The sequence below is a fragment of the Artemia franciscana genome, chromosome 15 (assembly GCF_032884065.1).
Source record: "Artemia franciscana chromosome 15, ASM3288406v1, whole genome shotgun sequence".
In the NCBI taxonomy this organism is placed as follows: Eukaryota; Metazoa; Arthropoda; class Branchiopoda; order Anostraca; family Artemiidae; genus Artemia; species Artemia franciscana.
In genome coordinates, this window is record NC_088877.1 from 44,340,889 (window position 1) to 44,367,473 (window position 26,585).

General features: G+C 34.7%; 1 protein-coding gene across 1 annotated transcript in view; it reads right to left on the reverse strand.

Annotated features, from left to right (window-relative positions):
• Positions 1-19,235, reverse strand: part of LOC136036522 (RNA-binding protein 38-like) — a 156,498-nt gene extending 137,263 nt beyond the window's left edge. Inside the window, exons 1-2 of the mRNA XM_065718825.1 lie at positions 19,216-19,235; positions 4,425-4,552 (exon numbers count right to left, since the gene is read on the reverse strand). Coding sequence (XP_065574897.1) covers positions 4,425-4,535 — 111 coding nt within the window. The 5' untranslated portion in view covers positions 4,536-4,552; positions 19,216-19,235. The remainder of the gene's footprint in view (positions 1-4,424; positions 4,553-19,215) is intronic.
• Between the last annotated feature and the right edge of the window lie 7,350 nt (positions 19,236-26,585).

Consider the following 26,585-nt stretch of genomic DNA (forward strand, 5'->3'; position numbering starts at 1 on the left):
TTTTAAGGTAAGTGAATATTTAGCAAATTTGGATGCAAATTTGGTTAAGCGTAATTTTCTCTCAAGATTAATAAGAAAATTCTTACTTTTTATTTGAACTTTAGCCTAAGGTTAAGCCAATTCGAGACTAATAGTTGTCCTTTTTTTTACCAAATGTTCTTCGGTTATTTAACATTGTAAAATTACTTCATACTTTTTCAACACTGTAAAATTACTCAAAATTTAACATTGCAAAATTACTTCATACTTTTTTTTAAAATTGAGAAGGAAAAGAGAAAGCAAGACATATAAAAATAATTTTGTATTGGAATTCCTGCAAATTCCCTAGTGTACAATTTCTCCTGACGAGTTTAACCATGGAAACTTCCCTCCCCATGGAAAATTCCCCCGTAAAAAAACAACAGAAAATTCCCCCCCCCCTCCTCCCCACCTGAAGATATATACATACTTCCCAATAAAAGTACTATGCGTACACAGTGAACAAATGTTGTAACTTGAAGACCTTTCCCCTGAGTCTGTGGGGATTATGTTATATCCAAAAGTATAGTTATTGTGCCTTTCAACTATGATGACCCAACTGGTCATCTAAAAATTTTTATCTGGCGATTTAGGGAAAAGGGGTGCAAAGGGGTCCATATTGCCCGCCAGTTTTTTGGTCACTTTTAATTTCCGTTCGAATGAGCCCTCTCACGATATTCTAGGACCACTGGGTCGGTACGAACAACAACTGTCAAACAAATTAACAATAACAATGTCAAACAAATTAACATGCGTCCGTGATCTTTCTTCTGGCAAAAAAAAATACAAAATTCCACAATTTGCAGATAGGATCTTGAAACCACTAAGAAGGGTTTTCTGATACGCTGAATCTGACGTTGTAATCAAACAGTTCGTGGTAACGAACTGTAGTAAGGAGCGACCCGGCTAATAGAAACCAAAACTCTAAAAAATGGAATTTTGATACTAATAGCTACATCAAAAGAATTGCATTTTAATGCTGATTTTAAATATATAAGTTTCATCAAGTTTAGTCTTACGCACCAAAAGTTACGAGCCTGAGAAAATTTGTGTTATTTTAGAAAATAGGGGGAAACACCCCCTAAAAGTAATAGAATCTTAACGAAAATTACACCATCAGATTCAGCGTATCAGAGAACCCTACTATAGAAGTTTCAAGCTCCTATCTACAAAAATGTGGAATTTTGTATTTTTGCCAGAAGGCAGATCACGGATGCGTGTTTATTTGTTTTTTTTTTTTTCTTTTTTCTTTTTCCCAGGGGTGATCGTATCGACCCAGTTGTCCTAGAATGTTGCGAGAGGGCTCATTCTAACGGAAATGTAAAGTTCTAGTGCCCTTTTTAAGTGACCCAAAAAATTGGAGGGCACCTAGGCCCCCTCCCACGCTAATTATTTTCCCAAAGTCAACGGATCAAAATTTTGAGATAGCCATTTTATTCAGCGTAGTCAAAAAACCTTATAACTATGTCTTTGGAAACGACTTACTCCTCCACAGTCCCCGTGGGAGGGGCTACAATTTACAAACTTTGACCAGTGCTTACATATAGTAATGGTTATTGGGAAGTGTACAGGTGTTTTCAGGAGGATTTTTTGGTTGGGGGGAGGGGTTGAGAAGAGGGGGATATACTGGGAGAACTTTCCATCGAGGAATTTGTCATGGGGGAAGAAAATTTCCATGAAGGGAGCGCAGGATTTACTAGCATTATTTAAAAAAAAAAACAATGAAAAAATAAATATGAAAAAGTTTATTTCAGCTGGAAGTAAGGAGCAGCATTAAAACTTAAAACGAACAGAAATTATTACCCATATGAGGGGCTCACCTCCTCCTAATACCTCGCTCTTTACGCTAAAGTATTTTTAGTAATGTCAACTATTTATTCTACGGCTTTTGTGATTCAGGGGTCATTCTTAATGAATTGGGACAAAATTTAAGATTTAGTGTAAAGAGAGAGGTACTGACGATGGGCGCGAACCCTCTCATATGTGTAATAAAAACATGAGAATGAAAAATTCTTTACGTAAGCTAGTTTATAAGTTACGTATATCTTTTACTAATAAAAAGATTCGTAAAAAATTAAAAGTTCTAGTTGCCTTTTTAATTAACGAAAAAATTGGAGGGCAACTAGGCTTCCTCCCCCGCTCTTTTTTTCTCAAAATCATTCGATCAAAATTATGAGAAAGCCATTTAGCCAAAAAAAAAAAAATATGCAAATTTCGTTTTAATTATTTCTCTGCAGAGAGCCAAAATCAAAACATTGATTCAAAAACGTTCAGAAATTAAATAAATAAAAACAAGTTTTTTCAACTGAAAGTAAGGAGCGACATTAAAACTTAAAACGAACAGAAATTACTTCGTATATGAAAGGGGCTGCTTCCTCATCAACGCCCCGCTCTTTACGCTAAATTTTTTTACTATTTTAAAAAGAAGAGTTGAGAGAAAGAGTCAAACTTTAGCGTAAAGAGCGGGGCGTTGATGAGGAAACAGCCCCTTTCATGTACGAAGTAATTTCTGTTCGTTTTAAGTTTTAATGTCGCTCCTTACTTTCAGTTGAAAAAACTTGTTTTTTTTATTTAATTTTCATTAAGGTTCGATGACTCTTAGGGTTTTTTCCCCCTTTATTCAAAAATCAGGCAAATTTTCTCAAACTCCTAGTCTTTAATGGGTTAGACTAAACTTAATGAAACTTACATATTTGAAATTAGCATAATAAGCCAATTCTTTTGATTATTTATTAGTTCCAAATTCCTGTTTTGGCACCAAAACATTTCAGGTACTATTGACGCGGGTCGCTCCTTACTTAGGGTTCGTTATCCATGTTTGATGAAATAAATATGGAAATTAATCAAAATATAGAGTGCCATTAAAATTAACAAAAAGCATCTTAAATATAATAGAAACAAAAACAGCTTGTTTTACCAATGAAATTAGGGAGAAACATCAAAATTAAAACTAACAGAAATTATTCCGTTTAAAAGGGTGGTGACCCCTTTTTCGACCCTTGCTCTTAACGCTAAAGTCTTTAAGTTCTTTTAATTTTAGCTCTTTAAGTCTCATCCAAATTTGACGGGTCTTGTGTTCGACTAGTCTTTCTTAAAAGTCTGTGACAAAAAGTCAAACTATAGCTCAAAGAGCAAAGACGAAGGAAGGAAGGGGCAGCCACCCTCATATACGAACAATTTTCGGTTCATTTTAAGTTTTAATGTTGCTTCACTTTGAGTTGAAAAAAGACTAGTTTCTCGGTTTAATTTTAATTTTTATTTTAGATCGTGTAAGGATTCCCCTGCAAAATTCCTCCTGGAAACTTTCCTTTCCATGGAAGATCTCCCCCTCCCCCCAAAAAAACAAAATTGTCGTATGTTTCCCAGTAGCAGATAATAAAAATGAAGTATGGGCAATTTGCGTAACCAGAAACGGTCATCCCTACGAAAAAAAAACAACAACAACAAAAAAACAAATAAATAAACGAACATGCATCCATGATCTTTCTCTTGGAAAAAGCAAAAAAAAAAAAAAAATACAAAATTCCACACTTTCATAGACAGAAGGTTAATATCTCTAGAGTAGGGTTCTCTGAAATAGTGAACCTGATGGTGTCATTCTCATTAAAATTGCTTGATTTTAATGGTGACCCCCCCCCCCCTTGTTAGAAAATTAGACAAATTTTCTCAGGCTTGTAGCTTTTGATGTGTAAACATTAAACCGAATTTTATCCTACTCGGAATCACCATGAAAAGCTAAATCTGTTGATGCATAATTGGTTATCAAAATTTTGTCTTTTAGAGTTTCGGCTACTATTGGGCCGAGTCGCTCCTTACTTACAGTTTTATATCATCAACTGTTTTTTAGGTGCCGCTTTTCAGCCAATCCCCAAACTTTCCAAAAGCAGGCCAAAAAGCATTTGGGGGAATAGTAAAATGTAATATTGTATGTGTATTTCATGATGAATAAATCTTATTTTATCTTTAAGCCATATTTTAGCTAATGCTTTCCAGAAAGCATCCTAGAGGGCAACAAACATAACCAGTTGGTAACTAAAACCTTAAACCTGAAAATTTTGTTCTCTACCGAAATACAAATGCATAAGTTTTCTCACTCTCGATATACTATGACTAAAAATGAACACAATGAATGAAAGAATGCTTTCATTTCATTCACTACTAAATTACAAAAACTATCCATACACAACCGCCCGAGGAAGGCTCAAACAGCCTGATGTTGGACGTGATTTATTCACCCTATAATCACAAAAAAATATCTTAATGACATTATTATTTTTAACGGACGATAATTGAACCCCAAATAGCAAGCTGCCATTAACAACAGGTGGGCAGGCACAGGTAAAAAGTAAATAAGTAGATACAAGGCATAAAATGGAATTAGGTATAAAACGAGAAAATACACTCACATATATTTGTGTTTGTTTTGTGATAACCAAAGGCTTATCTTCACGACGGATTAACTTAAAGGGAGGTTGCGGCTGCGCTTCAACTTGGTCAATATTTCTCTTCAAGCTCATATCAAGAAGCCACAAATCTAAACAAAAGAAAGACGGACATAAGTAGATAACTGTGATAAACACCAAAAACAAGAAGAACAATAGGGAATTTCTCAAGACAGAGGGAAACAGATTAGAATGAATGTTCCGGCCCTATATCCAAGGGCCGTCCTCGGCAATACAAAAATATATAAGAAGAAAAACTTACAATAGGATAAAATCAATAAAATTAAATGAAAAATTTTTCAAAACAGTCCCAGCATCCTTACCTCAGCGAAAATTCAATTTTCAATGTAAAAGGTCTTCACATGGACAACATATATTTTTTGATGGTAGCAGGTGACGAAATAGGAAAAAAAAACAGAAATTTTGATGAAAACTTTTAAAATTTTGATTTGAAACTTTTAATCTTAATTTTTAGCAGAAGAAAAAGCTTCATATGCAGTTATATTATATGTATATACACTATACAATAGTTGTTGGTTTGATTTCAAGCTTTTAATCTTAATTTTTAGCGGAAAAAAACCTCATATGCAGTTATACAATATGCATATACAATAAGCAGTTCTTGGTATTTACAGGTGCCTAATAAGAAATCAATAAATGAAAAAAACACAGAAATTTTGATGAAAAAACTGAAACATTTTTTGACGAAAGTTTGGATTATCTTCGAAAGTGAAGTTGTCTTTGAGAATCAACAAATTGTTAGGCCTACTGTTTGAATTTTTATTGGTAAACAGCGTTGTCAAATTCAACTTCTAATCTTAGTTTTTAGCGAAAAAAAGCTTCATATGCAGTTACAGAATATGCATATAGAATATGCAGTTCTTGGTATTTACAGTTGCATAATAAGAATTAATAAATAAATTAAAAAAACAGAAGCGCTGGCGAAAAATAAGCGAAAATTCAGCAAAAAAAAAAAAAAAAAAACAGCATAAACTTGCTTACAAAGCTGTAGCTTTCCTTTGAAGATGTAGTTGGCTTCGGGAATCAATAGATTGTTAAGGGTTGAACTTTTACGGGCGAAAACCTTGTCAAATTTAACCAATTTTTTTTGGCTAATTTAGTTTTACGATTCAACGAGAACACTGCTAAAAATTTGATACTGCCCTAACAACTTCATGATTTTGAAAGAGTATTATTAATCAACCCATTGTTAATGTTTAAATTTTTACGAACAAAAAGTGTCGTCAAGCTTAACAAGTTAATATTTCTAATTTCGCAACGATTCAGCGTGGCAAAAGTGGCAAAAATGTGGTATTGTCTTAGTAATTTCTTGATTTTGAAAGAACATTAACAGGTGCCTTAGCAGGTGGTATTAACAGGTGCCTAATAAAGGATTAATAAATAAAAAAACATAACCATTGGCGAAAAATAAGCAAAAAATCAGCAAAAAAAAAATTAGCATCAACTTGCTTAAGAAGCTCTAGCATTCCTTTGAAGACGCAGTTGCCTTCGGGAATCAATAGATTATTAAGGGTTGAAATTTTAAGGATGAAAAACGTTGTCAAATTGGACTAATTTCTTTGGCTTATTTAGTTGTACGGTCCAACACGGCAACACTGCCAAAAATATGATACTGACCTATTAATTTCATGATTTTGAAAGGGTAATGTTTGGATTTTTACGAACGAAAAGCGTCGTCAAGCTTAACTAGTTAATTTTTCTGATTTCTTGACGATTCAGTGTGGTAACACTGACAAAAATGCGAAGTTGTTCTAACAACTTCATGATTTTGAAAGGGCATTTTTAATCAACAGATTGTTAGTGTTTGAATTTTTAAGAAGGAAAAGCGTCGTCAAGCTTAACTATTTAATTTTTCTGATTTCTTGACGATTCAGTGTGGTAACACTGACAAAAATGCGAAGTTGTTCTAACAACTTCATGATTTTGAAAGGGCATTTTTAATCAACAGATTGTTAGTGTTTGAATTTTTAAGAAGGAAAAGCGTCGTCAAGCTTAACTAGTTAATTTTTCTGATTTCTTGACGATTCAGTGTGGTAACACTGACAAAAATGCGAAGTTGTTCTAACAACTTCATGATTTTGAAAGGGCATTTTTAATCAACAGATTGTTAGTGTTTGAATTTTTAAGAAGGAAAAGCGTCGTCAAGCTTAACTAGTTAATTTTTCTGATTTCTTGACGATTCAGTGTGGTAACACTGACAAAAATGCGAAGTTGTTCTAACAACTTCATGATTTTGAAAGGGCATTTTTAATCAACAGATTGTTAGTGTTTGAATTTTTAAGAAGGAAAAGCGTCGTCAAGCTTAACTAGTTAATTTTTCTGATTTCTTGACGATTCAGTGTGGTAACACTGACAAAAATGCGAAGTTGTTCTAACAACTTCATGATTTTGAAAGGGCATTTTTAATCAACAGATTGTTAGTGTTTGAATTTTTAAGAAGGAAAAGCGTCGTCAAGCTTAACTAGTTAATTTTTCTGATTTCTTGACGATTCAGTGTGGTAACACTGACAAAAATGCGAAGTTGTTCTAACAACTTCATGATTTTGAAAGGGCATTTTTAATCAACAGATTGTTAGTGTTTGAATTTTTAAGAAGGAAAAGCATCGTCAAGCTTAACTATTTAATTTTTCTGATTTCTTGGCGATTCAGCGTGGTAACACTGACAAAAATGTGGTGTTGTTCTAACAACTTCATGATTTTGAAAGGGCATTTTTAATCAACAGATTGTTAGTGTTTGAATTTTTAAGAAGGAAAAGCGTCGTCAAGCTTAACTATTTAATTTTTCTAATTTATTGACGATTCAGTGTGGTAACACTGACAAAAATGCGAAGTTGTTCTAACAACTTCATGATTTTGAAAGGGCATTTTTAATCAACAGATTGTTAGTGTTTGAATTTTTAAGAAAGATAAAGCATCGTCAAGCTTAACTATTTAATTTTTCTAATTTATTGACGATTCAGTGTGGTAACACTGACAAAAATGCGAAGTTGTTCTAACAACTTCATGATTTTGAAAGGGCATTTTTAATCAACAGATTTTTAATGTTTGAATTTTTAAGAAGGAAAAGCGTCGTCAAGCTTAACTATTTAATTTTTCTGATTTCTTGGCGATTCAGCGTGGTAACACTGACAAAAATGTGGTGTTGTTCTAACAACTTCATGATTTTGAAAGGGCATTTTTAATCAACAGATTGTTAATGATTGAATTTTTACGAACGAAAAGCGTCGTCAAGCTTTCTTAACGATTTAGTGTGGTAACTCTGACAAAAATGAGGTGTTGTCCTAACAACTTTATGATCTTCAAAGAGCATTTTTAATGAACAGATTGTTAGTGTTTGAATTTTTACGAAGGGAAAGTGTCTTCAAGCTTAACTTGATAAGTTTTCTTATTTCTTCATGATTAGGCGTGGTAACCGTGTCATAAATGGGGTAATGTCCTAACAACTTCATGATTTTGTAACAACCTAAAGGATAATCTTAGAAAATTGCAGTTTGAAAGTTTGTTTAGAGCTGAGATGGGTCCAGGGGGCAAAGAATATTTTTACTTGTTTTCCTTGGTGCTGCAAGAGCAAAATAAATTCTAAACAATATACAATTTTGCACCTCTGATGGTGCAAATAATTGTGATAACTTAAGAGGTGTTTCGTAACAATTTTTTTGTTGTTGTCAAATTAAGGCAACTTATGTCCAGCCACTTTACATTCACATTTGTGAACAAAATCAGAATTAAGCATGACTACAGCGTCATTTATGTATTACGTTCGTAATTTAAAGAATTGAACATCGCTCAGTTCAAGGAAAACAGGCATGAGATTTTATCAGTGGTGTCAATTAGAGAGGACAGGAGGGCCTGAGCCTCCCTAATTTTGGCCCCACTGGATTGTCTAAATTCCTTTTTTGAAATTTTTTATTGAAAATGCTCTTTAAGTATTTTCACTAAAAAATTGGAAAACAACTATTTCTTCCTTTGTGTTAGTAGGCAGTAGTGGGGTAATAAAGTTGTGTTGATACAAGCTTTTTAATCCAAGTTTTCAGTTTTCCACATCTTTGGTACAAATCTGACGTTGAAATTTAGGAAAAACAAACAATATTTAAATTTTTTTTGTCAAGAGATGTGGCTTTGGCACAGTTCAGGCATTGCCCTTAGAAATTATTACGATTAATCTATCGATTTAGTCCTTTCCTAGGATTTTAATTCGTGGAAATGCTATCATACTTCATAGCTTTTGAACTCTTGCAAATAATCATTGATTTTTAGTTTTCACTATAGATACGTTCTAGTTATAGAAATTCATTGTAGCACTGACTCATTTGGTGGCTCACATGCAGCTCACATGCAGCACAGACACAGACAGGCTCACATGCAGCTGGTTATACAATCTTGTCCCAGATTCTTTCTAGTTCATTGTATCTCATTTGAGGTACATTTCAGCTCTAGAAAAATGCTCTAGTAAGCAGTATCCCCTCCATGGTCTTGACGAAACACATAGGCGCTACTCTTTTCTTCTTCACTGCTAATAAAGAAGAAGTTTAACGGCAATTCCCTCAAGTTAGTGTTACACAAACCTGAGTAATACTATAGCCACGTGTATGATTCACCAACGTAATAGGGTTTACCTATTATATCATAGGGACTGTTTTCTAAGGGACACAGGTACATGTTACATCATTGGAAATTTTTCTAGGAGATACAGGTGTCTTTAACGCCAAAGTCTCTTTTTGCAAGTCGGCGAGTGCTAGGAAAAACCCTCAGGGCCCGCTAATGGGGACCTTAAAAACGCCAGACCCTACCATCCAATTCCAAAGGGTCCCTTGCATCCAATTTTCTGGGAGCCCTAACCTAACCACCTTATGGCCCTAGAACCAGGGTTCCTATCACTGGGAGTCCTAAACTAACCACCGGGTGGCCCTAGCTTCTAATTCCAATTGGGCCCTAGCATCCAATTTCCATGGAGCCGTAGCATCCAATATCATCAGGGGCCCTAACCTAACCTATCCTAACCAACAGTGACCTTAGCACCTATTTCAACCGTGGCGCTAGGGGCCCTAGCAGTCAATTCCAAAGGGGGCCCTAACCTGACCACCGGAAACCCTAGCAACCATTTCAAGTTAATTCTTTTTGACTTCAAGCTTAACAAAAACATGAACCGCTAGATTTAAAGTATGATTTTTAACAAGATAATATGTAAAAATGTCTTAGGAATGATGAGAGGTGCTAGAGGGGGTATTATTGCTTGAGGGTGGTGCATTCGTCTCTAAACGTGAAGGTAGTCCAATAAAATAAACGGTTAACATAGACATTTATTTTGCGAAAAAGTTTTCCACAGCAAAGCGACATTTTCAATCATTCTGTGGTACAAACCAATTGTAGCCAAAAGAAAGTCAAAAAGCTATTGTGTGACAATCGTGAGCTGATCAATTGATTTAGAATTACCGAAAAAACTATACAATTATTTAGCCTCGAGTTTCCAAGGCAGTAATGTCGTACGGGGGCACATTGTTTTCTGAAGGTGCAGGTAGTCCTACAAAATAAGGTTAGCTTAGACATTTATTCTAGCCGAAAAGACTATCTTAAACCAAAGTACTGTTTTCAGTTATTTTGTGACGCAAAACAACAATTCTAGCCAAAGGAAAGTCAAAAAGCTATTGTGTGAAAATTCTAAGATGGTCATTGATTACGAATTATCAAAAACTCTACGCATATTGAGCAACCTGTTTAAGAAGCAGTAATGCCGTAAAGTGGCACATTGGTTTCTAAAGGTGCAGGTAGTCCTAAAAAATAACGGTTAATATAGACGTTTATTCTAGCCAAAAAGCCTGTCCCACAGCAAAGCGGCGTTTTCAGTCACTTCGTAGTGAAAACAATTCTAGCCAAAAGAAGGCCAAAAAACTATTGTGTGAAAATTCTGAGATGGTCAACTGATTTGGAATTATCAAAAAACTATACTACTATTGAATCCCAGTCTCAGAGGCAGTAATGCCGTACAGTAGCGCATTCACTTACAAAGGTGCGAATAGTCCTACAAAATAAAAACCAACATAAAAATTTATTTTTTGACGCTTCCTATGAGTAGATGATTCGGTTGAAGCTTGAAAAAATTGTGTACAGTATAAAAATTGTGTACAGTTTATAAAATACAGTTTCGGGTAATATGGAGAAGGGTCGGTGGTTTTTTGTGTAGGTTGCGGGAGTGCCTTAAACGTCAAAAAGTGCGTTTCTAATTCATGGGGGGTATTCATATGAACGTAGTCAAATTTTCAAGCGTCGCCACGTGTAACACTAGTTAAGGGTATATTGAACGATTTCTTGATTGTTTGGGTTAAACGCGCGATTTTACGTATGTTATAGATCCTTGCGAACTTCCAACCACAATTATTTGGAAATTGCATGCTAAATTAGAGTTTAACTTTTCTGAACCATTGGAGGAGACTATTGCATTAATCTTGCTAAATCAAAGTAAAACTTATTGGAGAATTACCCCTGATGGCAGTGTTCTATTAAACTTTGCACCATGAAGACAAATCAAATAGTCAATGCATTCAATTGGATCCTTGTATGTCCAGATACAAATCTTATTGCATACCCTTGGATTTCCTTGAGCATATTCAAAGTGTTAACAATCCCCTTATCATTGTTAACAGTAGCTTATTAGCTGTAAAGACGGGGTATTGACTATGCATCTTTCAAACAGCGAAAAATTTTGAATGTTTTGATCCTCTTGGCCTACCGTATACTGCTTATGTGCATCACGTTAAAAACTTTCTTGAGCAAAGTGGAAAATCTATTATTCAAAATTGGGAACGAATACAAAAGCTGTGGTTTTCATACACAATTATATTTTTTCGATGTCGCGGATACTTACAGTGAATTTGTTAACATTTATGGTGACAATTCTCGATTGAATGACTTTCTAGTTTAAAATACTCTTTTCTACCTGTTTAATATGAATTTCGATGCCCTAACAGTGAAATATTTGTAAATTTGCTTATTAATAAAACTTGTATGTACAAAACTGTGTCTTTTAGATTTCTTCTTCTACATATACGTAATCATTGGAGATGATAAGCGGCAGCAGCTCGTCAGGATTTTACTTATATTCTACTTAGCATGCAAAGTCAGGGTCACATTTTTTACAATATAATGGAACTTCATTCTATTACAGTTCGTCGTAAAGTCTCTAATACTATTTTGCATAAAAATAGTAGAAGGGACACAAAAGGGGTGGCTTACAAAAACATGAATCATTGGATTTAAATCATACCACTGTCATAAAAAAATTCTGGTAAAATCATCACTGGGGGGGCATGGGGTAGCCACTAACTGCCATGGGGATTGCTTGAAATAACATGCTCTAACCCTTAAAATTAAGGTGGTAGTTGTTAAATGAATTCCTGTTAGTATTGGCGCAATGAAAAAAAGAATTTTCGTTAGAATTTCTCAGAAATAGCTCTTAATATGTATTAATTTTATATGTAATAACCTCCATCCCCCTCTCCTGCTAGGACCCCCACAGTTTTTTAATTCATGTTTTTTTATATTTTAGCCTATATCAGGTTTTTTTCTCGTTTGTTTTTTCCGTTGGCGAGTTTTAACTGATTTTTCTGATTTTTTAATAATGATTTTTAAGTTTTTTCGTATTAAAAAGATTATATATATATATATATATAAATAAATATATATATATATATATATATATATATATATATATATATATATATATATATATATATATATATATATTGTATGCACAAGAGTTTGTTTCCTTTAGATTTAATGGTGCAGAATAAAACTGCAATACTTTTCACTTATACAATTTAAGCATCTTGTAGCCGATGCACATATGCATGCTCATTTAATAATGCCCTTAATATAAGTGTTAAATTCTGCATAGTAAAAAGGAAAAGGAAAAACTTTTGGTTATGTCTGAAGGCGTAGCAAATTCTAGCCATTTTGGTACTTTTCCTTTTATTTCATTTCTGGTAGTAATATTACCTGATATTACTCTCTAAAACACTACTCAACAAGCAGGTGTACTTCAAATGTAAGCAAATTCCAGTAATCCATATTCTATCATGCATGTCAGTTATTGCAGTTATAGGAAATATGTAATACATTTAATCATTTTAGTATGTACGAACAGGGGATTTTCATTGTGTGCAATAGGTTATTTCGTAGAATCTATTTCCCAAATGAAAAATACTAGAAATAGATTACTGGTCCAGCTGTGCAAGGCGCAGTCCCATTGTATGAAAATGGCCCTTTCGAATCCTAATGGGGACAAAAAATTATTGGACTATAAAGGTTCCCTGAAAAAATGCTTTGAAAGAAAATAAATTTCTTAAAGTCTTGTGTAGCACTGATGAGGGTATCTTCATTACATAGTACCCATATATGCGCTTTCAGGTTACTTCAATGAGAACATCAAATCAACTTGAGTTGCTTTGATATTCTCATTGAAGTAACTCTAATAACTTATTTTCAATACGTGGATCAGTAGCGACAATTGTATTTATTATTATTGGTGGTGGTTTTATTTGTTTTTAGTTTGGTGTTTTTTCTTTTTATCTTGTGCCGAGGGCGTCTAGTTTTGATACAGGCGAAATATCCGCGTTATTTTAGTCTTTCCTCTCTAGAAGTTTTTTTTTTGTGGAGTGTTATCTCTCTTTGTTGTTTATTGTCATGGCTGGCCAGTTCGGCTTAAGAACTGTCATTGGTCCCGATGAAATTTGATGCTAGGGCCACATTAAAATTAAAGGCTAGGGTCCCCAGTGGTTAGTTTAGGGCCCCTTTAGAACTAACTGCTAGGACCCTGGTTGACATAGCTGCTAGACCCCCGGTGATTGGGTTATGTTAAGGCCCCCGATAAAATGAATAATAGGGGCCCGGTGGAATTGGATGCTAGGGTCCCCTGGTGGAGTTGACTGCTATGGTCCGGGGTCTTAAAGGTCCCCCACTAGCGGGCACAAAGGTTTTTCTTTGCCCTTGCGGGTTTTTAAAAATAAGCTTTGTAGTAACAGACACTTGAATCTCTTAGAAAACATTCCCTATGATGTAATAGCTACCTGCGTCTCTTAGAAAACAGTCCCTATGACGCAAAAGTCAAACCCTATTACGTAGCTGTACTATGTACGTGCGCCATAATAGTTCCCAGGTGTGCGTAATAACGTCTTGAGGGAATCACCGTTAAACTTCTACTTGATTAACTGTGAACAAGAAAGTAGTGGCGCCTGTGTGTTGTCAAAACTAGAGGGGGGATACTACTCAAGTATTGACTCAATTAGTGACGTAGAGTGAAGGGGTAGGAAGGTAGGTCTTAGCGTATAAATTTTAATGATACAAAAAACCTTAAGCCTACAAACTAAAATGCACTTTAATATTCATGACTTGTGAGACCTCTTCTCTTTACCATTTTTTATCATTCTGTCCCAAATACCAAAGATTTCCCGAAAGTTAAAGCCCAATAAATCAAAGCCCCTTCACACTAACAATTCTATTTATCATTGAAGCGGAAATCTATTATACTTAATATGTTTTATTGATGATTCAATCCATTTTAATTTACAATCGCTAAACAATTGTTACAATTACAGACAATTAATTTACAATTACTAACTCGGTTGCCTAGGGCACCTAAAACTTTGCTTCTTAAAAACCGCTTTAATTCGAGGCAAATTTTCATTAATAGTCTGGGGGAGAATCTCCAGCACTGTTGTTAGTGGTGGGGGAGGGGGAGAAGGGTCCATATCCAAATAGTCAAGGAGCACGGAATATCTAATAATTTTTTCTCTACATTATTGGGGGGAAATTAATTTTCCAAAAGTTAATTTGTTAAGCTCTTCCCCAAAGAAGGATAACCAAGGGAACACCAGGGCAATCAAGAAGATCCAAGCGCATTTTTTTAGTAGTAGCAACGAGGTCGTATTCTAGCGAGGGGCTAGGGAATTTGACCCCTCCCCCAAATATCTGTCTAACTTGTAAAACCGTAATAAAATGCATAATAAAACATTTTTTATGTGTTTTTAAAGTGGCTTTGCACCCCCCTCCCTCCCCGAAAAAGTAACCCTTGCCCGAAAAGGCTCTGCTGGATATGACCCTGAGCAGTAATAATAATTAATTTTCATAAATCCAAATCAAATCCATCGGTGGCACTTCAAAAGCGTCGCTTGCGAGGGTGTGCCACAAACAGAAACGAAAAATAACAACAAATATATGCTTTAAGAAGTCGGAGGGTGAAATTGTGAATTGAGCATGTATCATGCTGTTGATCTTTCCCTAAAGAACAGCTTAGAAAACAGTTTTTGAAGAAAGTCTGAAAAGTTCAACATACTAGATGCAACCTGTAGTCTAAGATAATTTCTTAAACAAATTGGCCTGCCATAACATAAAGAAAGAAAATGATCAAAAATTAAGTTTTAAAGGTCAAACGAAAATACTGAACAAAGTACAGAAAACGAATCTTGTGAGAGAACAACCATCTCTCTTCTTCAGCACGAACAAAATATTGTGATCAAGGAAAAAGCAAACACCAAAAAAAGCGGGAAGGACAACAAAACCAATTAAAAACCAATGAAAAAAACGCCAAAAAATTAATTAAAATTCTATGAGAGACTAAAAATAATGAGAATTAAAATCAAATAGCTAACAACGATAAACTTTTAGTCTGCAAGCTACGATTTATTAAAACTTGCTGGTGCATAAAAGACGGCAAAAAGGGAAGGAGGAGCAAGAGTGGGTGCACTTTACAAGAGTGGCATAGGGACACTAGGCAACTGCCAAAGGTTACACAGCACTGGAGGTGCCCAGACTTGAGTCGAAACATTACATTTCTTCCTTAAAAGTAATAGTCCTAGGGGGCTAGCACGATTAGCACTTCTTTAATACGCCACAACCAGTGCCACAGGAGCCATAACACTACCCTTCCTGAAGCTTAACAAGAAGATTCGACTTCATATAGTCAAATAAAAAGAGAAAAGTTTCACCGTTTCTGAAGATGCAAGTTTCATTAAAACTGAATATCTCTGTCACGCACAAAACACGAGGAGTTGAATAGTTTTTCTAAGACTATCAGGAAAGTGGGTGTCGGCAAAAAGGGAAGGAGGAGCAAGAGTGGCTGCACTCTGTAAGACTGGCATAGGTACACTAGGCAGCTGCCAAAGGTGACACAGCACTGGAGGTGCCCAGACTTAAGTCGAAACATTACATATCTTCCTTAAAAGTAATAGTCCTAGGGGGCTAGAATGATTAGTTCTTATTTAATACGCCAAAATCAGTGCCACAATTGCTAGCCCTATCTAAATTAAAATTTAGCACCACTTAAAAAGACTGGTGCCACTCCAACCTTGTCTAAATTACCCTATTTCCAAGATATTTTAATGACAGTCTTTAGGGAAGCTGTCGATGCACCAAGTCTCCTTATTTCTAAGGAGAAAAACTTAGTTTTTTCTGGATAAGTTTCACTGTTTTCAGTTTCTTTGGGTGATTTTCACTAATTTCAATCTTTTTTGTTGAGAATATTCGCACATATTCGTTTTCAATTGTTCACACAATCCCGTCTTTTTCAAATTTTCGTCCCAAAATTTTAGCGTGGCATGACTTTTTCATTTATACTACCACATTTGTTAACCACTGTTAAAGTTGGTTAAATTTATGTTTTTTCTTTGACTTATTTAACATTAAAAATTGTTGTGAAATCGTTTATAGTTTTGATATGTACGGTTAGATTTATTATCTGACTTAAAACATTTATGGCCTAAAAAAAATTTGTCAAAACAGCAAAGACCGTCAGGTCATGCCAACGTTTCAATATTTGTGGAAACAATCCAAAAAGCATGGGATTTTAGAAGACAAAGAGGTCTTCTACCGTGTATAAGAGTGATTGCAAAAAAAAATAAATAAAGAAAAAGAAACGGGTGAAAAGAAAAGCTAGCAAAATATGCCAATTTTGCTACATTCTAATACAGGTTTTCCCGTAGGCTTACACCAAATAAAGTGAAGTGTGCCATATGTGGATCAAAGAGGTGCGGTATGTCAAAAATACGGCAAACAGAATGGGGCAAGTGGTAACCCTAAATTTGTGCCAGGTGACTCAGGATGGTCAACCCTCGTATCAGTTTGTCAATTGGTTTTCGTTATTTGACAAATCAACGACACATTTTTTTTTGTCTATTCAGATTTTGATAATACCTGATGTCTGGATGAAGATGCCGAGTTTTTAGGCTCTCTGCGGAAACATTGAAAAAGTTAATTCATACACAACGGAAATCTCCAAAGATATTTATATCTGAATGCAAGAAAGGTGACTCCCACAAACTATTCTCTTTTTTCACCTATTTGTTTATCAACTAAAAGCAAGGTAAGCTTTTGGAGTTAATAGTCTTAGCACAGATGATTTTTTCCATTATCTTTGCTAATGATAACCAGTTATGCTTGCCTGGAACAATCAAATATTAGGCCCCTCTTCCTTAAGCCTATCACTGTTGTCTCCTCCTTAACACTGTATCTTCAACATTCTGTTGACCTTAAAATTTACTTGACTTCGTTTACTTCTTTGAAGTCACGCCAAGTGACGTCTTTGAAGCAGAAACTACAACTGTATTTTCCAACCTTAGCTATATCCAGCCTTGGTCATTTTTCTTTTAGACAACTTTTTTTTTTCTTTTCTCTTATCAGTTTTCTTGTTGGTCAATATGGCATTTGTTTATTAAAACAGGAGGAATGCACACAAAGACTAGTTCTGAAATATTCGAAAGCTGATATTGATTTATAAAATAACAGATCTGTAAAAACCCCAAACAGCATAGCCACAAGCCGCCAGGCAGTATAAAAGCCACCAACAGACTTATGAAAAAAGACTTGAAAAGATTTGACACAGATAGATTGTAGAGTCTCAAGCTCTCCAACCGAATACTACTACTAACAACCAAGGTTGCCTCTGGGTGACAAAAAAAAACTAGATTTTAGTGATTTTCTGATTGATTTGGTGATTTTGTTCAACAATTTAGTGACTTATATGTACCTTTTTTAAGTGTTTGTTTAGGAAATATAAGAAATCAGCAGAAATAGCGATAAATCACTAGGGTTGGCAATCTTGCTAACAACTCTTTGTAGCACGAAGCCACTTGAGACCAGCAGAGCTGCGCATGCTCCTCCATCGTCCTAAGCTCCAAATGTATATTAAGGCAAATACCCTTTCTAATTCACAACAAAGGACATTTTCCAATTTCTAGACTAACAACTTGTTTGAAAAAGTGCTTAAAAAACATGTGCTACAAAGGAAGGAAAAGAAAAAAGGGAATCCTTCTCAAACTCCAAATATCTTTCTCTTTGACGAAACCTTGAAATATATACAATATCCGTTTTCCTCAAATCTTGCCCTGTCTCTCTCCCTATAACTCTTCCTCTTTTCTCTCTCTTTTTTTGTTTTGATCTTTGTGTGATAGCGTTTAAATAGCATGTGTATTTTCCCCCTCCTATACAAGCTAGGGGGCCTTTGTAGGGATCAGTGCACTATGTTTATTTTATATTTTTGTTTTTTGTTTTGTTGGCAAAATATATCTTACCTAATCTATCTGTATCTTATTTGTCTTACACACACACACACACATATATATATATATATATATATATATATATATATATATATTATATATATATATATATATATATATATATATATATATATATATATATATATATATATATATATATATATATATATATATATATATATATATATATATATATATATATATATATATATATATATATATATATATTATTTAATATACAATATATTGATTTTATTATAATTGTATTTTATTCAAAAAATCCTCAGTTTTATATTTGCCTTTTTATTAAGCGGTTCGACCAATATACCACACTGTTACCGTTCATCTCCCTCCCTCCTCCTTCAACAAAATTTGGAAGTTTCACCTTTAAGCCCCTATCCGCAAGACAAAACAGTGGAGTTCCCAAAACTATGGTTTTAGAAATATTCATTTACGAAGAGAGAAGATCCCCTCTTCTGTTAATCGAATTCTGTAAATCCACCAGCGTCCGTAAAATACTCGCTTTTTTGCTCTCCAATTACAAATTTTACTAAAAAAAAAGATGCATTTGCAACAAATTACTTTTTACTAAAGGAAAAAAAAGATACCCTACGCCAAATGTAGACCCGTGACTACCATAACAGGATCCTATCGCTCTATCCACTGAGCTAGCCAAGCTTGTCATTTAATTTTACACTTTCAATGGGTTTATTTATTAAAACAAACGAGTTTCCTAAAAATGAGTTTTATCTAGAGTTCCAGAATCACAGATTATATAAATAGATCAAGTACTAAACAAAAACTAACTTTATGGAGATAAGGTAGCTTTCTGGGGGAGGAGCTTTCTGCTGGTTCAAAGAGTAACGTTTTAAGATCCAAATAGTTTTTAGGGTTTTTTTTAAGATTTTACCAAGCCAGAAGCCTTCAGAAAGATCTCTTAGGGGATTTTGCTTCCGAGGCATAAGTATAATTTTTTTTTTTTTTTCGCAGAAATGAGGCCGAAAATTTGTATTTCTGGGCCACAGCCCCAAAATTCAAAAACTGTCTCCCATCAATAGTTTCATTGTAGCTATGACCATGATTTATATGACTATTTATTGCACGCTTATAAATCTTAGATGACAGATTCTCAAATTTCTTAAAAAACGGTAAAAATTTGCAAAAATAATAGTTAAAAATAACACTCACATGATCTTCAAAAGTGTTTCTCAGCACAAGCGAATAACGTTAGAAGACTGTCTTTTAAAAGATTAAAAAACCAGGGCTTCCATACGTTCTGACGATTCTAGATATCCAATCAATGGTCAGATAATGTCCCCTTTGACATCCTTCACTTGGCTGTCAAATGTGGATAAGTTTTTTTTCACAGAAGTGAGGCCGAAAATGTGGGTTTCTGGGCCACAGCCCCAAAATACAAAAATTGTCTCCCTTCAATAGTTTCATGGTAGCAATGACCAAGATTTATATGACTGTTTATTGCATGCTTACAAATCTTAGATTATTGATGACAGATTCTCAAATTTCTTAAAAAAAACGTTAAAAATTTGCAAAAAAAAGCACTCACCATGATCTTCAAAAGTGTTTCTCAGCACAGGCGAATAACGTTAGAAGACAGTCTTTTAAAAGATTCAGATTGTCTACTGAGTCAAAATGTTTCCAGAAATTTAAGACCAGGAGAACAACACTGAAAAAAATAACACAAAGAGCTGTTTACCACCTAAGTCTCCCATCACTGACGGTAGAAACAATTTAAGGGATTAGGCACTATATCACGATGTGTTTTTTCACTTTTTTAAGTTTTCTTGTTGAAACTAGTTCTAATTAGTCTCAATTATCAATAAAATTACTCCCGAGTTAATATTAAGCTTAATAAAGAGAGGAGAATCATTATACTTCGGAAATAGTTACCAACTCTGTAGTTCTGAAAATAAAGTTTAACTGTAATTATAAAATTTAGTAATTCGAATCAATAAAATTGAGAAAATTTATCATTTATAAAAATGAGTGCATTGATTTTTAGTTTGGTTTCCTTTGTTTCTTTCTTTTCCTTCTAATTTTTCATTTTAATAATGAACTTTCTCACCGCCTACTCGTTGAAAACTAAAAAAAAATCCGGTATAAGATAGCGAATCGATAAAAACAAAATGCGCCGAATGGACAATTATTTTCTGGTGGAAGGATGCCGAATGTGCAAATAAAAAGAAAAAAGACTAAACGCTCATACGATGTCCCAGTGCCCAACTAACGCTGAAGAAAAAAAAACAAAATGTTCCAAGGATTTGTAAAATGAAGATACATAAAGCTTTTTCGATGTTTGTTTTGTTAATGATTACACAAAAAACGGTACTTTAAAGTTCTAGAGAGAGGGAGAAAACCTTACCTCCCCTTGCTCCATCACCCATTGGCTCCCCCAATAAGATTGTAAATAGGAATCCCCACTCTGAGAAATTGTATTAACTGTGCTATGATTTCTTTTTCCAAAAGAAATTGGTGTTAGTATAAACCCCTAACATTAAGACATAGGTACTTCTGTATATTATTAGACATTTCCTCGATGTATACCACTGATAGACAATGTTTAACCCCTTGGAGACACTTTAGATGAGAAGCTGGCCTTAATCTCTTCATTCCAAAGAGCGTATTTATGCTACATCCGTAACATGAAGGAATTTTTAGAACTTTCATGTGCATTTGTCTTTGTCTGACTGAGATGTCATCCCACCGGTGTTTATGATATCAAATGAATCCCAATTTCTTTTATACAGCCTTAATTACGGGAAAAACCCCTTTTCTATTTATTTTTCCTAGCTGCTTCTCAAACTTCTCTTTTTTGTTTGTGCGTGCTCTGTTTGTAATTACAAGACAGTAATATAACTCAGTTTTATTTCATTCCAATACTTTTCAAACAGTTCGTGGTAACGAACTGTAGTAAGGAGCGACCCGGCTTGATAGTAACCGAAACTCTAAAAAACGGAATTTTAATGTGAATAGTTACATCAAAAGAATCGAATTTTTATGCTGATCTTAAATATACAAGTTTCGTCAAGTTTAGTTTTACCCATCGAATGTTACGAGCCTGAGGAATTCTGCCTTATTTGAGAAAATAGGGGGAAGCCCCCCTAAAAGTAATTTAATCTTAACGGAAATCACACAATCAAATTCAGTGTATCAGAGAACCCAACTGTAGAAGTTTCAGGCTCTTATCTACAAAAATGTAGAATTTTGTATTTTTTGCCAGAAGACAAATCACGGATGCGTGTTTATTTGTTTATGATTTTTTCCCAGGGGTGATCGTATCGACCCATTGGTCCTACAAAGTAACGAGAGGAGTCATTCTAACGGAAATTAAAAGTTCTACTGCCCTTTCAAGTGACCCAAAAATTGGAGGGCACCTAGGCCCTCTCCCACAATCATTTTTTCTTAAACTCACTGGATCAAAATTCTGAGATAGCCATTTTGTTCAGTATAGTCGAGAAAACCTGATAATTATCTCTTTCGGGACGACTTTATCCCCCACAGTCCGCAGGGGCAAGTTACAAACTTTGACCATTGTTTACATATAGTGAGGGTTATTGAGAAGTGTACAGACATTTTCAGGGGGACTTTTTCGTTCTTTTTTTGGGGAGGGGGTGGTTCGGGAGAGGGAGTTACGTGGGAGAATCTTTCCATCGAGGAATTTATCGTGAGGGAATATAATTTCCATGAAGGGGCTGCAGGATTTTCTAGCATTACTTAAAAAAACAATAAGAAAAAAAAATTCGACTGGAAGTAAAGAGCAGCATTAAAACCCAAAATCAGCAGAAATTATTGCTTAAATTAGGGGGTTCATCTTCTCAACAATACCTCGCTCTTTACGCCAAAGTATTTTTAGTAAATTCAGCAGCTTTTTCTACGGCCTTTGTGATTCAGGGGTTATTCTTAAAGAATTGCGACAAAATTCAAGCTTTAGTGTAAAGAGTGAGGTATTGACAAGGGGGCTAACTCCCTCATTTACGTAATAAAAATATAAAAATATAGAAGTTCGTTACGTAAGTTAATTCTTAAGGTAAATATATTCGTTACTAATAAAAACAATTTTATATTAAAATTTAAAATACATTACTAATAAAAACAATTTAAATTACTAGTTTAATTCATTAAAAAAAAAATCTAGTTGCCTTTTTAAGTAACCAAAAATTGGAAGGCAACTAGGCCTCCTTCCCCACCCCCTTTTTTTTTCAAAATTGTCCAATCAAAACTATGAGAACGCCATTTAGCCAAAAAACAATTAATATGCCAATTTCATTTTTATTATTTATGTGCAGTGAGACAAAATCAAAACATGCAGTAATTCAAAAACGTTCAGAAATTAAATACAAAAAACAAGGTTTTTTAGCTGCGAGTAAGGAGCGACATTAAAACTTAAAACGAACAGAAATTCCGTATATGATTGGGGTTGTCCCCTCCTCAACGCCCCACTCTTTACGCTAAAGTTTGACTCTTTCTCACCTTTTAAAACAATAAAAAACTTTAGTGTAAAGAGCGAGGTGTTGAGGGTTTTTCGATAAACCGGTGGATGAGTGTAGGAGATGAAGATTCGACTTTAAGACCATGAAAGTTCATGGCACAGCAGTTTTGTCCAAACAAGCAAAGATGCTATTTTCAAGCATTGACCTGCAGGGTAAAAAAAGAACCTGGGAAGGTTTTTCATGAAAAAGTTTATGCTAGAGGATTGCAACTTTCAATCTACAACCCAAATTAGTGTCGGCAGATGTGGATACATGGGGCTATGTCACCCTCCGGAAGGCTGAATATTACACGAATTACAGGGTTGGAGAGAAAAAACACCGATAGGTAACACTAAGTTTTGCTGGCCTTTTCCCAAATATTAATCCTGTTTCCGCCCTTGAGTTTCTGGGGGGATTTTTCAAGTCCTTTATCCAGTCTCTCCCTAGTTATGAGGAAAAAAAATTGGGTGTTCCCACAACACTATAACGAAGCAAAAATTGAAAGAATGTTCGGAATTGTGTTACTGTTTGCTTATTTGATCGAAAAAAAAAATAACTGTGTAATTTTAAAAAATAAAAAAATTAAAATTGTAAAATAAAAAAACTGTGTAATTTTAACACTAACACACAACTGTCTCTCTCTTTATAATGTAAAAAAAAAAAAAAGGAAAAAATAGTGGTAAAGAATATTTATAAATATTTATAAAAATATTTATAGTGGAAAAAAGGTCTTACCCAGAAATGCGGTATACTTGCCCGATTTGCGGTGATTTTAATGGCTGGACCGTTTTCTTTTCAGGTGTCAGGAGCTAAAAGAGCTAAGAATGAGCTTTCTCGGGGTGGGTGGTCGTGACCCCCTCCTTGGAACTTTGAAGTTCACGCCAAAAGTAAATATAGTAACAGTGGGAAATTTTATCCGGAATGGTCTTATTATTTGAAAGTCGAGTGTTACATGATTTAGTTTGTTTGTTGTTGTAAATGTATGTATACGGCCTGAAAAATGGCTTTAAATACAGTCATTCATTTATTCAAAGAGTTAGTAAAATTCACTTAGAAAATCACTCAATGTCAATCACTTACGTGTCGAAGAAATATCCTTGTAGATCAAAGAAGGCTCATTTGAACGGAAATTAAATGTTCTTGCGGCCTTTTTAAGCAGCCAAAAAGATTATGCAGGAAAATTGGAAAGGAAAGATTATGCAGGAAAAGATTATGGGGAAAATGGCATTCTATGCCATTTTCGTGGCACCAAATTCACGATTTTGCCTAAAATAGGACTAAGTTGCTATCAATCGAAAATTCCGAAATAACCAACCGATTTCAAAGTATCGAGTAACCCTTTAGTGAGCTTCCCAGTTGCAGCTTAAGAATGCAGCATGATGGCGCATTCGTTTCTAAAAACTCCCGAGTCTGATACACACATTTATTAAAATTTTTCTTTTAACAAAATTTATTCACAAAATTTTTCATAAATCTATAATTAATGATTTTTAGTTGCATATCAGATATTGCGAAAGAGGGGCCCTGGAAAAATTATGTGCGCGGGAGAGGGGGCAGGGGTGCAGATTTCTTAAAAAGTTTATTCAAAACCATAATTCACTAACTCTCTAGGAGCCTTACAAAAGCATTTTTTTTTTCGGTGGGAAGAGGGTTACAAAAAAATTAAAAAAACACACCAATTTTTTTTTTATATTCATTTTGTCACGTTTTACAAGTTTAAAAAATATTTCGGGGGAGGGAGGGGAAGGGCTAGTCAAAACCCCTAACCCCTTCCTTGATTCGACCTTGATGATACCTCTTGATTCCTGGGAAAATCTTTGGTTTACGCCTTTGTTAGTAGTATTGACTGGCAATAACACCTGTTCCATTGCGACAATTTTTTTCTATGTAGCATAATAGATTATATTCACATACCCATCGGCACAGAGGTGAAAAAGTTGGGGCAAGCATCATGAGCCTCGCCGGGCAATATTTCATATTTCCTATTTATGTACAATGTTTAATGTCTTCGTGTTTTCAGGGGGGGGGTCGAACTGCTACTGGCGTCCCCTGACATCCCTAAAAAAAGTTTATTTCAAGGTCTCGTCTTTAAAACATGGAGACGAAGATTCTATAAACAATTTTGAACATTCCAATTCCAACACTCATAATAAATATTCAAGGGGTACAGTGTCTTTTCCAGGGATAAATATCATTCTCGAAACTCTGTTTTACAAATATTAACATCGAAGGAGAAAAATAGGAGCTGAAGTAGGGAGCATTAGCCTCCTTAGCAAAGGGAGTAAAGAGCAAAGTAAAGAGCAAGACTTGTCAATAGAAATCGAAACCCTAAAAGTTTCGATTACAACATATACATTATGTTACATAATACATTTATCATGCTTATTCTTTTCTATAGGGTTCTCTGATACGCTGAATGCGATGGTGAATAACCCATCTCCACCAACAACACCAAAGGTATAAGGAAAAAATATAAGGAAAAAAAATTAGTATAATCGAGGTAAGGATAAATAAGAAAAAGCAGGGAAAGAGAAGGAAATTTTTTAATGGAATGCTGTAGCCCCTTGGCTAGAATCTACAGGAGTAACTTGGCAATTCAAATTTTTTGGTTTTCAAATGGTCAATATTTCGAAATCCCTTGGTGAATCGAATCACACCCTGGATAAGTTGAACATTGATACCTTAAAACTTGCCTAATTGCAAGAGAATGGGGTTGCTCCCCTTGAGCAACCATCTCCTTACCGAAAATTTGTAATCTAAAATCCTAAAATTTACTTTGCTGCATTTCTGCCCCGCCCCACTCCACAGCTTAGATACCAATACAGTTATGAAAACTCGATTTATTTTTGGGACACAGTGTGCGTAGCGGTGCTAGCGGCTACGCACACTGGATATGCAAAGTGTCTTAATTTTAAAGTCACTCACTGTAAGCTCTTACCACATGAAAATTTGCATTTTTTTTTTCGAGTAGGAATTAAATTTCCTCAAAACGGGGTACTATCCCAATGGTAACTATGCAGTGAAAATGCATATTCCCTCTCTACACTAAAATTTGGCTCTTTGTTCCAGTTCCTTAGATACGATTGCTCAAGCACAAGGGCAGTGGAACAAGAAACGCTACAAAACCTTAGTGTAATGGGCGGAGGGGGTGAGAAGGAGAGAGCCCCACTTGCTTATGAATAATTCTTTTTCGTTTTAAATGTTAATGTTTCTCTTTACTTTGATCTCAAAAAACTTTTCAATGAAAAACTTTTTGTTTTTTTTTAGTTAAAAAGTTATTGAGACCTATTAGACGTCTCATAAACGGGCTCAAGTCCAGGATGTGCCTCGAGAAGATGTAATTGAAAGATTTATTGAAAATAGAACCCTCAAGAATTAAGGAATAAAAGAATAAAAGGAGATCCCACTCCTCTGTTTTTCATATTAACCACCATAGAGAATGAGCCTTTGTGGTTTTTCCTTGGTCTTTGCCTCTTCTATGTTGAATTGATTCTATCTTGTCGGGACAATTTCAAAGGGAAGGTCCCATAGGAATTTGGTTATTAAAGCCCTTAGACCTCTCAGAACTAGGCTCAAACAATGGGAACTGTGTTGAAAAGCAGAAATGAAACATATTTTCAACTTATTGGTTGCCTTTTTGCTACTATTAAATAAAAAAAAACAAGTTTTTTCAACTGAAAGTAAGGAGCGACATTAAAACTTAAAACGAACAGAAATTACTTCGTATATGAAATGGTAGCTTCCTCATCAACGCCCCGCTCTTTACGCTAAAGTTTGACTCTTTCTCTCAACTCTTCTTTTTAAAACAGTAAAAAACTTTAGCGTAAAGAGCGGGGCGTTGAGGAGGAAGCAGCCCCTTTAATATACGAAGTAATTTCTGTTCGTTTTAAGTTTTAATGTCGCTCCTTACTTTCAATTGAAAAAACTTGTTTTTTTTATTTAATTTCTGAACGTTTTTGAATCAATGCATGTTTTGATTTTGGCTCTCCGCAGAGGAATACTTAAAACGAAATTTGCATATTTATTTATTTTTTTGGCTAAATGGCTTTCTCATAATTTTGATCGAACGA